Source organism: Sapajus apella, unplaced genomic scaffold, assembly GCF_009761245.1.
Source record: "Sapajus apella isolate SASKATOON/1434 unplaced genomic scaffold, GSC_monkey_1.0 scaffold130, whole genome shotgun sequence".
NCBI lineage: Eukaryota > Metazoa > Chordata > Mammalia > Primates > Cebidae > Sapajus > Sapajus apella.
The window spans coordinates 4,161,268-4,176,986 of record NW_022437070.1 but is presented as its reverse complement, the minus strand read 5'-3'; the positions used below and the strand labels follow the sequence as shown (position 1 = coordinate 4,176,986).

Sequence of the window (15,719 nt, the reverse complement as noted above, 5' to 3'; positions counted from 1 at the left end):
GATGCCAGCACAGGGAAGACTGAGCCCATCTGGCTGCAAAGGAAGTCAGGATGAATCTCTCCAACTCAGCCTCTGCTCTGTCCCAGGCTCCCATTTTGGGGTTTCAAAGAGCTGTGTCCTGTGGAGATTCTGCGCAGCTCCCCACTCCCTGTTCCACCAGCCATAAATAAAATGGGTGACCCCAGGACAGTCAGCAGGGCAGAGGACAGAGGACTCTCAAGATGGTCAGGGAGAAAATAGGCCTCAGCCCAAGCTCAGCCAGCAGAACCCAGGGAGCAAGAGAAAGGCTAAGATCTGTCCCTGGTGACCATGGGGCCCACAGACTCCACTGAGCGACCAGCACAGGCCTCTACCCCCAGAGGCAAGAGAAGTTCACCGTGTACACAATATTGAGTCTTCCAGTCTATGCAAATGAAATGTCTTCATTTATTGATGTCGTCTTTAATTTCTTTCAGCAATGTTTTGTAGTTTTCAGGTATAATCTTTTGACCTTTTTGGTTAAACTTATTGCAAAATATTTTATTCTTTTTGATATTAATGTGAATTCAAATTCTTAATTTCTTTTCAGATTGTTCATTGTTAGTGCATAGAAATACAACTGATGTTTGCATGTTGATTTTGTATCCTGCAACCTTACTGAATTTATTTATTAATTCCAACAAGTTTTTTATCTTTAGTGTTTTCTACAGGTAAGCTCAAGTTATCTGTGAACAGAGATTATTTTACTTCTTCTTTCCAATCTGAACGTCTTATATTCTTGCCTAATTTCTCTGGCTAGGACTTCCAATACTACATTGAATAGAAGTGGCAAAAGCATACATCCTTGTATTGTTCCTGATCATACAGGGAAAAGGTTCTGTCTTTCTCCATCGAGTATAAGCACAGGCAAAGATGCTCAATGTCACTAATACTTAGAGATATGCAAATCGAAACCACAGTAATAAACCATCTCGCACACGTCAGGATGGCTTTGATTTAAAAACAACAACACGAGCCGGGCGCGGTGGCTCACGCCTGTAATCCCAGCACTTTGGGAGGCCGAGGCGGGTGGATCACGAGGTCAAGAGATCGAGACCATCCTGGTCAACATGGTGAAACCCCGTCTCTACTAAAAATACAAAAAATTAGCTGGGCATGGTGGCGCGTGCCTGTAGTCCCAGCTACTCAGGAGGCTGGGGCAGGAGAATTGCCTGAACCTAGGAGGCGGAGGTTGCAGTGAGCCGAGATCGCACCATTGCACTCCAGCCTGGGTAATAAGAGTGAAACTCTGTCTCAAAAAAAAAAAAACAAAAAAACAAAAAAAAAACAACAACACGGAACAACAAGCGTTTTCAAGTAGGTGGAAAAATTGGAGCTGTAATGGATGCTGATGGAAATGTGAAATGTTATAGCCTCTGTGGAAAACAGTATGGCTGGTTCTCAAAAAAAATAAACAAAGAATTACCATTTGATCCACAATTCCACTTCTGGACATATCCCCAAGAGAACAGTAAGTAATTTGAACACCGACATTCACAGCATTATTACTCACAAGAGCCAACACAGGGAAACAATTGGAAAGTCCATTAAAAGATAAGTAAATAGACAAATGAGGCGTAGCTATGCAATGGAATGTAACCTAAACTTAACAAGGAATAAAATTCTAGTACATGGTGCACAATGGAGGAACCTTGAAGACGGGATGCTAAGTGAAATAAGCCAGATGCAAAAGGACAAGGATTATAGAATTCCATTTACATAAGACAGCTAGAAGAGTCAATTCGATACAGAAGGAAAGTAGAATGGTGATTCCCAGGGGTTAGGGGGAGAAGGAGTGAGAGTTATTGTTTGTTTGGTGGGTATGGGGGTTTAGTATGGTCAGATGAAGAAGTTCTGGAAATAGATAGTGTGTTGGTTACACAACACTAAATTGCACACTTAGAAATAAGTTAATAAGTCTTTTATATATGTGTGTGTATATATATGCATATATATATGGCTTTACATATATATAGTGTCTGCTAGTCTTACCCTCTCTATAAATACACACTTTATGGCACTGTCTGTTTCCTGCCATGCAGAATCCCCATGGGTGAATCTCCCGATTTCTCCAAGTGTGCATCACTCACTGTCCTCTGGGCTGTGTCCCACGTGCTGTGTCAACAGCCTCATACAGCTGGTGATGTCAGAGCCAGGACACAGCTCAGGAGTCTGCCCTGAGGCTCCCTCTCTCTCCATTGCCCTGCACCCTGACCTGGAGGAGGTTTGGCTTCAACCAGCAGCTTGATTTGGTCAAATTCAGGAAAAGCCACCTGGGCTCCTTCTCCACACATGCTGGTCCCACCCCAGGTGGAGTCAGGCGGGGCCAGTCACCAGGCGAGGCCAAGGAAAAGCAGGGAGCAGAGTCTCAGCTGCTCCTCCCTCATCCAAGGGGCTTCCTCCTCTGATTTAGGGGGAAAGTGTGAGCTTGTTTCAAAGCCTCAGATGTTCCTTATAGCTCATGGAGCAGGTAAAAGAAAACAGAGGTGACAGAAAGGCATGTGTTGGTGACAGAGAGAAGCAACTTGACCTTAAGAACTCTCCTCCTTGTCCTCCTGTGAAGCCTCTTCCACTACACAGGGCTCGGGGCTGAGGATGCTCCTTCCCTGCATTGCTCAGGCCAGACACAAGGTCAGGCACGAGAAGTCAGAAAAACAAGAAGGAGAGAGTCTGTAACAGAGATGAATTAGGAGGTTCAGAAGGAGAATTTGGGATTTGCTTGGGCCCATGGGACACAGGCTGGGAATAAACATGTTTTCCTGACTCTTCTCTGAAAGCCACCGATTGCCAGGGATGCCGGGATCCACTTACCCGGGACTGTGATAGTCTTGAATATGGAACTTCTCTTGCAAGTGGCTAGGTTCTGAGCAAAACAACCATAGAGCCCGTTATCCTTTGCAGTGATTTGGGGGATACAGATCTCTTGTGTTTGTCGATAGATCCTCCCATAAATCGTCCAAAAATACTGTGCAGGTGGGTTAGAGGTTGTGTGGAGCTGTAACATATGTGTAACCTCGTGTGGAATCTGCAGATCCATGTGGAATAAAATACACAGCCTGGCCTGCGGTCCTTCCTGCTCACACTTCCCTCCCTGTCCACCAGAGGGCGGCAGAGAAGAAAACCTAGGGGGGCAAAGTAGGACTGAAGCTGAAAAGGGTCCAGCAGCTGCCCATTCCAGGTGAGGACCCCAAGGTGGGCCAGGCAGCAATCAGCAAAACCTAGGAGAGGCACCAGGGGCTGACTCCCGGTCCTGTGTCTGTTCACGACCCAACACTGCTGCTCAATTCATACTGTGCAGGTGCCCACGCACAGCAGGTGGCCTCACAGCCTCGGAGCCCTCAGATCGCCATGCATCTGTCATGTGACACACACACCTGCTGTGGGCTTTCAAGGACTCGGGTGGGCTGAGCGGTGTGAGATGCCAACTCTGATTAAAAGATGCCCATGGAGGAATCACAGGTGCCACACAGGGCAATCTTCTCTCTGTTTTCTGCATAGCTGCCCAAGCCCTCCATCACAGTAACAACCCCAACCCCGTGGAGGACCAGGATGCTGTGGCCTTAACCTCTGAACCTGAGACTCAGGAATCCACCTACCTGTGGTGGGTAAACAATCAGAGACTCCCATCCAGCCCCAGGCTGTCGCTGTCCAATGACAAAAGAACCCTCACTCTACTCAATGTCTCAGGAAATGACACAGGACCCTATGAGTGTGAAATACAGAACCCAGCGAGTGCCAGCGCAGTGACCCAGTCACCCTGAATGTCACCTGTGAGTATCTTCTGTTCCTCTGTGACCCAGGCTGCCAGACCAAATCCACAAGGCCAGAGGCCAGCCCTCTCAGTCCCTCTCAGGTCCAATTACAAGACCCTCACCCCTAGACACCCAGGCTGGCCATGACTTCCTGCCCCAGGCCAACCTGGGCAGTCCCAGCCTTTACCAAGAATATATGGAAAGGGGATGCTCCCGTCCTGTGAGGCCCAGGGTCCACATCTTCTGATGAGAGAAACGGGTAATGTCTCAGACTTGGCCTCAGTTAACACAGCAGGTTTTGGCTGGGACTTCAAGATTGTGACTTGGCTCAGAGGGACACTGTCCCTTCCACGGACCAGGAGCTTCCCCTTCCCTCTGATGATATAACCTGTGGCTTTATTCCTCCCATAAATCGTCCAAAAATACTGTGCAGGTGGGTTAGAGGTCGTGTGGCAGGAGAGACTGAGGTTTGTGCCTGGATGACAGTAGGAGTCTGAGGGGGAAATGGTGGGGGTGTCCGGGCCATCTGCAGCAAAGAGAATAAAGTGTGATCTCCTGGCCCCAGTGATTGCTGCGTTTACATCCACCCCTCAAAGCCCCCTGCTGGAAATCTGTCAGATAACACCCTGGACCCAATAAAGCCATTGGCCTACAGGTCCTTCCTGTCTTCCCTGCTGGGCTCCCTGACAATCTCTAGGTGTGCCGCATGCTCCCCAGTGTTTGTAAATAGTAAAAAAAAAAAAAAAAAAAAAAAAAAAAAAAAAAAAAAAAAAAAAAAAGAGACAAGAAAAATACACTTACCATTTCACATGATGGTTGTACACTGACGCCTCCATCTCATCTGGGTCCAGACATGGAGGTTGTCACATGTGGCAGGAACAGAGGTCAGTAATTTGAGGATCAAAGAATGGGCAGCAGGTTTGAGAGGTGAACAGGTGTGAGAGGTGGACGGGTGAATTTTGAGGACATACAAAACACCTTCCTTCCCCATAATAAGGGAACGTTTAGGCCCCTAAGGTTCAGAGAGGGCCCAGGGCAGGGGCATCAGGATGCTGTCAGCTCACGGGGCCGAGAGTGAGACTCCAGCACTGCCTGGTTACTAGGTCTATTTTGGGATGGATTCTGCAAGGGGATGTTTTATCCTTCAGGGGGCATTTGGCAAAGTCTGGGATATATTGGTTGTTGGTTGTCAGAGCTGGGGAGGGAGTCCTGCTAGTGCTGAGTGGGTAGATCCCCCAGATGCTGCTGAGCACCCCACAGCTCGCAAAGCCCCACCAGCATGGCCACCCCGAATGCCAGTGCTGAGGAGCCAGAGCCCTGCTGTGCCTCCCACAGCTTCCCTGAAGCGTCCCCTCACCTGCTCCTCCCATCTCTCCTGATCACTTCCCCTCCTCCCCCTCCTCCTTTCCTCTCAGGTCCCTCCACCTGAACTCACTCTTTTTTTTTTTTTTTTGGGGGGGGGGCGGAGTTTCGCTCTTGTTACCCAGGCTGGAGTGGAGTGCAATGGCGCGATCTCGGCTCACCGCAACCTCCGCGTCCTGGGTTCAGGCAATTCTCCTGCCTCAGCCTCCTGAGTAGCTGGGATTACAGGCACGCGTCACAATGTCCAGCTAATTTTTTGTATTTTTAGTAGAGACGGGGTTTCACCGTGTTGACCAGGTTGGTCTCGATCTCTTGACCTCGTAATCCACCCGCCTCGGCCTCCCAAAGTGCTGGGATTACAGGCTTGCGCCACCGCGCCCGGCTGAACTCACTCTTATTCCAAAGCCAGCCCTGATGTCTCCACTCTCCTGGCCCCTTTTTGCTCCTTAGCAGGAGGCGCCCCCTAGAGGGCGCCCTCACCCTTTCTAGAGCTCATGGCTCCCTTTCCATCCGGAGACAAACGTGGCTGCTTCTACTGCCACAACCCCAGCCCTTCACACTCTTTAGATTTGCTCAGGGGGGACCTCCTGGACAGGCATCAGAGACCCCAGGGAGGAGCCTCACTCTGGAGATTTTGGTGGCGTGGACTGGAGACCTGGAGCCACCCCAGGGCCCAAGTCTTTGGGGAAGGGATGGGTTCATGCAGGGAGGCTACACTCTCAGGGTCCAGAGGTCCCTGCTCTGTGTGGCCACTAAGGACATGACCATGCACCAGGGTCCCTAAGGGTCCTGTCACTCAATCTATGCCAAGGGACATGGCTGGGCTGTTGTAGAACATTCCAGATGGGGCCTTTCCCAGTGGAGATGAGTCCTCCCAGGGATTTCAGAGAGGGTCCTTAGCTGGAAGAATCAGCAGCAATGTGTCAGTCACAGGGCTCAGGTTTCCCTCAGGGCCTGAAAAGAGGGCTCTCTTTTCATCATGTCTCCACCATGATGGAATAATGCGGAATTTCATGCAACGCCATTTCACTTCTGTTCTGCTCATTATAATTTTTTTCTAGCGAATCTGTTGATGTAGCAAGGGCAATTGTTCTTTTCTGGGTGTTAAACTCACCTTGCATTTCTGGAGAACAAACTCAACTGGGTAAATCCTGCTCCTTTGGGTCACAGTTCATTTAGGGTCTTTTTCTCTGTGCTCCAAAGCAGGGACTGCAATTTTACTTCCTCATTGTGTCCTGGTCTGGTTTTTTTGTTTGTTGGTTGTGTTCGTTTGTTTTGAGATGGAGTCTAGCTCTGTCTCCCAGGCTGGAGTGCAGTGACTTGATCTCAGCTCACTGCAACCTCTGCCTCCTGGGTTCAAGCAATTGTCCTGCCTCAGCCTCCCAAGTAGCTGGGGTTACAGGTGCCTGCCACCATGCCTGGCTAATTTTTGTATTTTTAGTAGAGATGGGGTTTCACCATGTTGGCCAGACTGCTCTCGAACTCCTGACCTCAGGCGATCCACCTGCCTCAGCCTCTCAGAGTGCTGGGATTACAGGTGTGAGCCACTGAGGCCAGCCGCGGTCTGCTTTTGACATGAAAGATGAGTTAATGAGTATTGTTTATTTTTCCTATTCTCTGGAAGTGTTGTGTAAGTCTGATAACAGCTTGTCTTTGATTGTTTTGTGGATATTGGTTTTTTATTTAACCTAAAGAGATTTTATACTTTTTTTTTTTTTTTGGTGAAGTAACATGGACATAGCAGTAACATCTGCATGTGTGTGAGTAATGTCTGCATGTGTGTGTGCCAATGACAGCCCTGTCCAGATCAAGACAGACCAATTGCCTGCACCAGGTGGCACTCCCATGCACACCAGGTGGCACTCCCATGCCTACTCCCATGCCCCTCCCGTCATTCTGATCTCTAGCACCAGAGATGGGTTTTGCCTCTTGGGAGCTTTATAGAGGTAGAATCAGTCATCATTTTCCTTTCTTTTTTTTTGAGATGGAGCCTCACTCTGCTGTGGAGTGCGGTGGTGAGATCTGAGCTCCTCGCAACCTCCGCCTCCCAAGCTTTTAAGCAATTCTCTGCCTCAGCCTCCTGAGTAGCTGGGATTACAGGTGTGCACCACCACGCCCAGCTAATTTTTGTATTTTTAGTAGAGACAGGGTTTCACTATGTTGGCCAGGATGGTCTCAATCTCTTGACCTCATGATCCGCCTGCTTCAGCCTCCCAAAGTGCTAGGATTACAGGCGTGAGCCACCGTGCCCGCCCCTAGGACCCACTTTTATCTCTGGGCAGAAGGAACCTCACTGTGGGTCACAGAGCAGAGGGCCTCAGCGTCCTGAGAGCTGAGCGGTAGGCAGGTGCAGCCCCCACCCACCCCAGGCACAGCCCTGGAGGCCTGGCCTCCCAGGAACAGAGAACACAATGTCCCCAGATCTCCTGTCCCCACTGCCCTCCCTGCTGGGGCAGCCTCCCCTGTCTGGGCTCCTGACCTCCCTCTCCCTATCTGGGCTCCTGTGCCCTCCTCAGCCCAGGTCATGTCGGCCCCCAGGCTTCTCTCTTGGGTGCCCCCAACACACGCCACGGCCCCTCCCAGCAGTAACAATACGGTCAGGGAGCCAGACGTGTTGCAGGACAAGGGGCTGACAGAACCCCTCAGATGCCGGAGTGAGGGGGGAAAAGTCTAATCAGCTGTGCAGTATGGGTAGACTCATGTCCAAAAAGCAACCTCCCCGAAAAGCAGTTTCTTTCCCTTTTTAAAGACGTACAACTCCGAAGAGGAGCAGAAGTGAAACTGAGTTACTGTCCATTGGCTGGACATTTGGCCTTACGAGCCCCTGCCTTCACGTGGACTCCCAGAGCTGACGGGGTAGATATGGTTGGATTCCTGGGTGCTCTTCAGGGAAGGCTGGGGGACTGAGGGAGAGCCCCACCCCGGAGGGCCCTGTGTGCTTGTTCATATCACCTACCTGGGTGGGGACACTGGGGTGCTCCTCTCCTAGGCACCCTGTCCTGCCCCTTCTCTAGATGAACCCCCACTGGCTGCCTCTATGGGGCACCACCCTCCTCCCCACTGTGCTCAGGGCAGGGACGCTGAGGAGGCTCCGTGCTCCACAGGGATGGGTGAAGAGGGAGGGCTGGCGCTCAACAGGACTGCCACGTGGTGGGAGGAGCTGTGATCTGGGGAGTAGAGGGGGGCAGGAGCACCAGGGAACATCCCCTTAGGCCTGGGCGCGGTGCTCTAGGGAAGGTGCCCTCTGGAGTTATGCATCTCCGTGCCCACTGTGCTCAGCTGCCCCTCACACAGGGAGAGTGAAAGGGCAGCTTCCTTCTAATGGGGGTTCAGGGGTGCACAGTTCCTAGAGCCTGTGGGGAGAGGGAGATGCCAGAGGGAGACAGCCCCTGGGCCTTGGGAAGTTTGAGGGAATGACTGAGGCCAGATGCTACATGGACATCTCATGAACCCTCTCTGCAGGGGCGTCAGGGTATCTGAGAACCCCCTATGGTGTTTGGGGTGAAGGTCACTCCCTTCATCCTGGGGACTGGGGGTTTGTGGTCCAGGAGGAGGGGTCTGGCAGGGACTGCTCAGGCTTGGAGAGTGGGGGTGTTCAGGAACTTGGGGTTCATCCATAGCCTGATTCAGCCTGGGCTTGTGTCCCCATGAGCAGGTATCTTCCCGGGGTGCTGGTGACACCCCATGGGGGAGAGATCTTGTCCTGGCCAGTACTCATCTCTTGTGGGGTCTTAGCCCAGGGTATCCCTCTCCCTGTAGAACACAGGGTCACCCTCACTGTGGAGATGGCGCAGCTGAGACCAACACAAGGTGGGGTGGGTGTCGATGATCTCAAGGCAACCAGAGTAATGACATCAATTCACAGCGCTGAGCATTTATTGACAAGTTCTCCAAGGACCTTCCACCTCCATCCCATTGCTCTTCCCAAGGGCTCTACAAAGGAAGTGGGTGATTTACCACCATTTTACAGGAAAAGCATCGATTTAGAGCTGACTAACTTGTGGGGGGACTGAGGTGGCTGGTGTTTCACAGTCAGTGTGAGGGGCTCACTTCTGCAGGAGCTGGCCGCGTGGGAGACCTCACACTGACCCTCCCCAGAGTTCTCCCTCCTAATGGGGTCTATGCTGAGCATGCAGTGGTCCCAGGACAGCCTCACGTTCTCTGTGACCTGCAGACTGTGGTCACTGAAGGTCCACTGAATGGAGGTTCCCGTGTCACTTGTGAGGCAGGTCGGGACCACACAGTCCTTCTGTTCCGTGACTGTGTTGCTTGCTGCTGGCTTGGATGGAAGGCTGAACCACTGGCCCTGTGGACAAACAGAGGAGGTGACCGACTGGGAGTGGCCTGGGCCCTGGGGTCACGCTTTGTCCTCAGAGATCCCAGCCAGCTCTCAGGTCCCACAGTGAGCTATGCAAGGTGACCACCCCAGGGATGGCCCCGACCCCCTGCAGGAAGCGGAGCACCCGTTCAGGTGGGGGTCTGTGAAGAGAGGTCCTCTCTGACCCCAGGTCACCCAAGGCTGCCCCCTGCCTGCCCTCTGCCTGCCCCCTGCCTCCTCCCTGGCTGCCCCCTGCCTGCCCCCGGCTGTCTCTGCTGTATCTGCCTTGGGACCCTCTCCTGGCTGTGTGTCTGGCATCCTCACACCAGAGAGATGGCTTCTCCCAGTGGCTTCTGGGTGACCCTTCCTTAGCATTTTCTGTGACTCCATCAACAGCACCTTCTCCTGCTGTGCACTCAGGTGTGCTGGGGAAGGCAGGCTGGCCAGCTGTGTTCATCCCTGGGCTGGGGAAGATTTACATGAAACTAGGAAATCATTTCCTATTGCTGGATAATTTGTTAGTGAACAAGGACACCACAACTCAGTCTTGATGATCTTAGAGCCTTAACAATTTCCAATCTGAAGGATTTCTGAATCTAACAGAATTTCACTTCTGCACATTGAGTATCATAATGAAGGAAATCTCTAGAGATACGTGCTCATGGTTTTGCAAAAGCCTGGCACTTGTAGGAACAGGAGGAAATGGCCTCAACAGAATAACGGCCATACACGGAAAGCTTCCAATTAATATCACACTCAGAAGAACACGAAAACTCTTCCTCTAAAATCAAAACAGGCCAGGGGCGGTGGTTCATGCCTGTAATCCCAGAACTTTGGGAGGCCAAGGTGGGTGGATTACTTGAAGTCAGGAGTTCCAGACAAGCCTGGTCAACATGGCGAAGCCCCATCTCTACCAAAAATACGAAAATTAGCCAGGCATGGTAGCAAGTGCCTGTAATCCCAGCTACTCAGGAGGCTGAGGCAAAAGAATCGCTTGAACCTGGGAGGCGGAGGTTGCAGGGAGCTGAGATCGCACCATGCACTCCATTTCCAGCCTGGCAACAGGGCCAGACTCTATCTCAAAATAAAATAAAATAAGACAAGGGTGCTGTGGTTTTGCTGTTGTTGTTTTCTTCTTTTAAAGGCTAGTCAAGTGAAGCAGCAGGAGCAGAAGAACAAATAAATCTGTAACTGGTTGTGATCAATTAGCATAACCCCCACTGCACTTGGCCAGCCAAGGATGCTGCTGTTATCACTTCTGTAAGTCTGTACTGGACGTCCCGGCCACAGCAATCCACCGGAAAAATAAATCAAGGCATCCAAATGGATCAGGAAGAAGAAAAATTATCTCTGCAGATGACATGATCCTATACGTAGAAAAATATGCGATCCTACACCCGGAAAACAACTCTGTTAGAACGAATAGAGAAAATTTGCCAAGGACATAAAATCCACAGGCAGTCATGAGCTGTGTTCTCTCCACCCACTATGAACAATGTACATGAAATTATGAAAACCACTCATTTACAATAGCATCAAAAAGAATAAAACGCTTAATAATAAACTTAAGGAGGCAGAAAACTTGCACTAAAAATCACAAAACAAAGGTAAAACAATGTAAAGAATAAAGACATACATGCGGAAACAGCCTGTGTTCACAGACTGGAAGACAATGTTTCTCAGTGATCCGCATATTCATAAAATTCCTACAAAAGTACGAATGACACTCTGCCGAAATAGAAAACCTACCATAAAATTCATGAGGAATTTCGAATAGCCAAAAACATCTTGAAAAAAAATTTTTTTTTTTCTTCCAAAAGAAATCTGGAAGTTGGAGGCCAGGTTCAGTGGCTCATGCCTGTAATCCCAGCACTTTGGGAGGCTGAGGCAGGCAGATCACCAGGTCAGCAGTTCGAGATCAGCCTGACCAACATAGGGAAACCCCATCTCTACTAACAACACAAAATTAGCTGAGCATGGTGGTGCATGCCTGTAATCCCAGCACTTTGGGAGACTGAGGCAGGAGAATTGCTTGAACCCGGGAGGTGGAGGTTGCAGTGAGCCAAGATCACGCCATTGCACTCTAGCCTGGTTGATGAAGTGAGACTCTGTCTCAAAAAAAAAAAAGAAAGGAAGAAAAAAAAAGAGATCTGGGAGTTGCAAATCTCACACTTCTGGATTACAAAATTTCCACAGAGCCACAGTGATCAAAAGACTGTGGTCTGGCCTTGGAGACCAATGGAATAGAATAGAGGCTGCAGAAGCGGCCAGGCACACTTTCTCCATTCTGTTCCTGCCCGTGGGGACACTGACTGCCCCTAGGGTTTTTCTTAACTTCCCCATTCAGTTTAATGATCCGGGGAGCTGGTCCATCTGTCCTCTCCAGGCTGAGACTCAGCAAAAGGCGGAGGCGCTCTCCTTGCCCAGTTGAGGCTCTGGGGGCTGGGCCCTGGCTGGTGACCAGCTCAATGAGCCACAGCCCTTGGACAGCTGGTAGATCATTCCTCCCAGTCAGCTCTGCCCAGGAGGCCACAAGCTAGCCCTGGCACAGGTTCCTTAAGAGTCACCTGGAGTCAGGAGCCCTGGGGTTGAATTTTGGTGAGGATCCCAGGGGGCCTCTCAGGCCAGGCCCTGACCCAGTTCTCCAGGGTCTTTCTCAAGGTCAGGCTCATGGGGAGGGCACGGGGGGAAGGGGGGCTTGGGGGAGACTGACTTCCCCCCGATGCGTGCCCCACCTCCCCCATCAGACTGTCCTTCCTCTGCAGTGAATGTCTGCAGGGTCTGGATGCAGGAAAGGGATTCTGATCTGTGGAAGTTTGTCTCCCCTGTGTGTGTCCTGCACTAAATGCCCAAACCCCAACACAGCACGTAATGCAGAGGGGGACACAAGCACAGCCCAGGCCTGACTGTCCCTGCATGTGAAGCAGAACTGACCCCCAACACCTAGAAGTCCAGAAGGAATCACTCACGCTACATGCATAACTCGCCAGTTACTCTGTTAACAAGCAAATCCCATTTCATGAGCTGCAGGTTGTATAGTCCTGTGTCATTCCGGGTGACGTTCTGGAGCAGCAGGCTTCCATTGCTATGCAGTATCTCTCGGCCGCTGTATAAAGGCCCTGTTATATATAGTCTTTTCAATCGTTCTATATGCTATAATGAAATGACTACGCTCCACCGTGGCCCCTCTGTGCCACATGATGCCAATATATGACTTTGGCAAGTTGTGGACAATCATGAGAACATTCTTCCCCTCTGTGGCTCTGGTGGCACGAATTCCATAGTGAGAACTTCAAGGTCCTGGGCAGTGGGAGGGTTCCAGAAGCTTACAAGTGAGGCTAGGAGAGGAAGAGAGTATCCGTCAACACTGGGACCCATGTGTTGGGGTGGAAAGATGGGGCCCTGGGTCCTGAGCGTGGGCTCTTCACCCCTCAGCCTTGGAGAGTAAGAATTTGTGCGTGTGTGTGTGTGCGTGTGTGTCTTACTGTGTCAAGGTCAGCAGTGTGATCCCTACCCCCATTCCTTCAGTGCCTCTGACCTTGGCATTTCCCTGTGTGGAATCCTCTTCCCCAGGGGTCCACATGGCTCTCCCCACTACCCTCAGATTCTGCTTATACCAGGCTGTTCTTAAAAGAGCCCTCCCCTGGGATAGCATTAGGAGAAATACATAATGTAGATGATGAGGCGATGGATGCAGCAAACCACCCCATGGCACATGTGTACCTATGTAACAAGCCCGCACGATCCGCACATGTGCCCCAGAACTTAAAGTGTAATAAATACATTTAAAGAAAAAAGATCCCTCCCCTGACACCTCCTCTAGAGACCCTGGGTCTTCCCTTTCTGACCTTTCCCAGCTCTGTTCCCTCCCGGGCTCTTGTCAACACCTGACCTCACATTCTAGATCTCTTTGCATGTCTGCCTTCCTCCCCATGAGAGCGTGAGCTCCGTGACAGCAGGGACTCGTGCGATCTGGGTTGCACCCCAGTGCCTGGGATCGTCTGCAGCCTCCTGTGGATGAGCTCATGAGCCTTCCCAGGGCCCTCCGCAGCCTGGGGTTTATTTGCCAATGCCTGAGGTCGGAGGGTGAGGACAGTGACTGTGCTGTTGTGGAAATGGGTTCTGCATGGGGACCTGGAAGTGAGGTGGAGGCGCCGGCCAGGGAGAGAACACACAGGACCCACGATGGCTGCTACTGCCCAGGATGTCCCTACTGCCTCAGGGATGTCACCCAGATTGTAGCGGGGAGAGGCTTCCTTTAAGTAGAGAGTAAATAGACTAAGAAAGAGGCAGATGGCTCCACGTGCCAGAAATGTTCTTTTCCTTTTCTCTCCCTTTTCTCCCTCTCCTTTTTTTTTTTTTTTTTTTTTTAATGGAATTTCCCTCTGTCACCCAGGCTGGAGTGCAATGGTGCAATCTCGGCTCACTGCAACCTCAGTCTCCTGGGTTCAAGTGATTCTCCTGCCTCAGCCTGCGCAGTAGCTGGGATTACAGGTGCGTGTGCCACCATGCCCAGCTAATTTTTTGTATTTTTAGTAGAGACAGGGTTTCACCGTGTTGATCAGGCTGAACTCCTGACCTCGTGATTTGCCCGCTTTTGCCTTCCCAAGTGCTGGGATTACAGGCGTGAGCCACCGCGCCCGGCCTTCTTCTCCTTTTCTTCTCATGATATAATGTGCTAGTGAGTCACGAAGGGCACATGGGGCCTTCCCTGTGTGGCTGCTGCCCGAGACTGCCTGGTCTGTAAGTTCCCCCAGAGCAACCCTTTGCCCCGACCCATGGCGTGCGTGGCCTCTCTTGGGCCCAAGCGTGCCCTCTGCTTACTCAGTGCGGGTCTCACGCCAGGCAGGAAGTTGCCCAGGGGTCCCTGGGAAGGTTTTCTTTCTGCAGCGTCACGGTGACATACATGGTTGCGTTTCTTATCATTTTTCAGTATTTAGTGACCACTGATGACTGCCTTAGAAACATGGAGAATTGAGGTTTTCCTGCCCCTTGCCAGTTCCAGTTCAATGTGACTTTCCTGGTGTGACCCTGGTCCCTTTCTGGTGTCCTTTCTCCTATTCAGGCTTCAACAGAAGCCCTCTGTCCCCTCTCAGAGCCCAGTTCTCCCCAGGAGACCCCAGCCAGTCTCTGTGCTCCCTCCTCTCACCCTCTCCCGGGGAGTCCTCCCCTTACCTGTGAGCAGAAGCCACTGCCAGGGGATGTGCGCTCTGTGGGGACGGGCTGAGGGGGGCCTCATGGCCTCTGCTGCCTGCTCTGTCCTCTGTATGGAGAAGCTTGGGCTCCAGGAACGCTCTTGTCAGGGCTGCTGTGACTGTGGGCTCTGCTGTCCTTCCTCCCTCTGTGCTGAGCCTCCTTCCAGGACAGGTGCACTTATCAGGGCCAGGGCAAGGGTGGGGCTCTGCCCAGGACACCCCTCTGTCCCCTCCCCTCTCAGTCCTGCCTCCTGCTTCCTCCTCTTCCCTGCTGTGTGTGTTTGGTCCTTAGGACCTGCTGAGGCCATTTGTCTTCTTCAGATATGACTTTCCTTCCACACCTATCCACCACACACACACACACACACACACACACACACACACACACACACACAGACACACACGCAGACATGCACACATACACAGGCACACGTATATACAGACATACAGGCAAACACACACATAAAGACACACATATATGCACTAAGACTCACTGAGGGCCGGGCGCGGTGGCTCACGCCTGTAATCCCAACACTTTGGGAGGCCAAGGCGGGTGGATCACGAGGTCAAGAGATCAAGACCATCCTGGTCAATGTGGTGAAACCCTGTCTCTACTAAAAATACAAAAAATTATCTGGGCATGGTGGTGCGTGCCTGTAATCCCAGCTACTCAGGAGGCTGAGACAGGAGAATTGCCTGAACCCAGGAGGCGGAGGTTGCGGTGAGCCGAGATCACGCCATTGCACTCCAGCCTGGGTAACAAGAGCGAAACTCCGTCTCAAAAAAAAAAAAAAAAAAAAAAAAAAAGACTCATTGAAACAGAGACACACATGTACACACACAGATACACAGAACTGTCACAGGATAAACTAGCACAGACAAAGACTTCGAGTGGCTTTACTTGCCATCCTAAAATGGGGCGAGACTTCATCCATGAGACAGAACACGTGGGTCTAGGAGCTGAGCAGAAGCGTGGGTTGTATAGAGAGGGGAGGGCTGCGGAAAGCAGACAAAAAGAACAGAGGGTGACTGAGCCCTTGTAAGGCAAGAAAGGCTCAGGGAACAAGGGAGAGA

The 15,719-nt window shown here is 51.3% G+C and overlaps 2 protein-coding genes across 2 annotated transcripts; both read right to left on the bottom strand.

Moving 5' to 3' along the window:
• Positions 1 to 2,829: 2,829 nt before the first annotated feature.
• LOC116539695 (putative pregnancy-specific beta-1-glycoprotein 7) lies at positions 2,830 to 5,140 on the bottom strand (the record flags this gene model as incomplete). The annotated part of the gene is made up of 4 exons (XM_032262851.1): positions 5,128 to 5,140; positions 4,159 to 4,296; positions 3,100 to 3,236; positions 2,830 to 3,013 (listed from the first exon to the last, which is right to left on the bottom strand). Coding segments are annotated over exons 1-4 (472 nt in total), but the record flags the coding sequence as incomplete, so codon positions are not given.
• Positions 5,141 to 9,000: 3,860 nt separating this feature from the next.
• On the bottom strand, positions 9,001 to 14,988 carry LOC116539694 (carcinoembryonic antigen-related cell adhesion molecule 21-like). The gene is given in 3 exon segments (XM_032262850.1): positions 9,001 to 9,405; positions 9,407 to 9,438; positions 14,626 to 14,988. Coding segments are annotated over 3 exon segments (405 nt in total). The 5' UTR covers positions 14,690 to 14,988; the 3' UTR covers positions 9,001 to 9,096.
• Between the last annotated feature and the right edge of the window lie 731 nt (positions 14,989 to 15,719).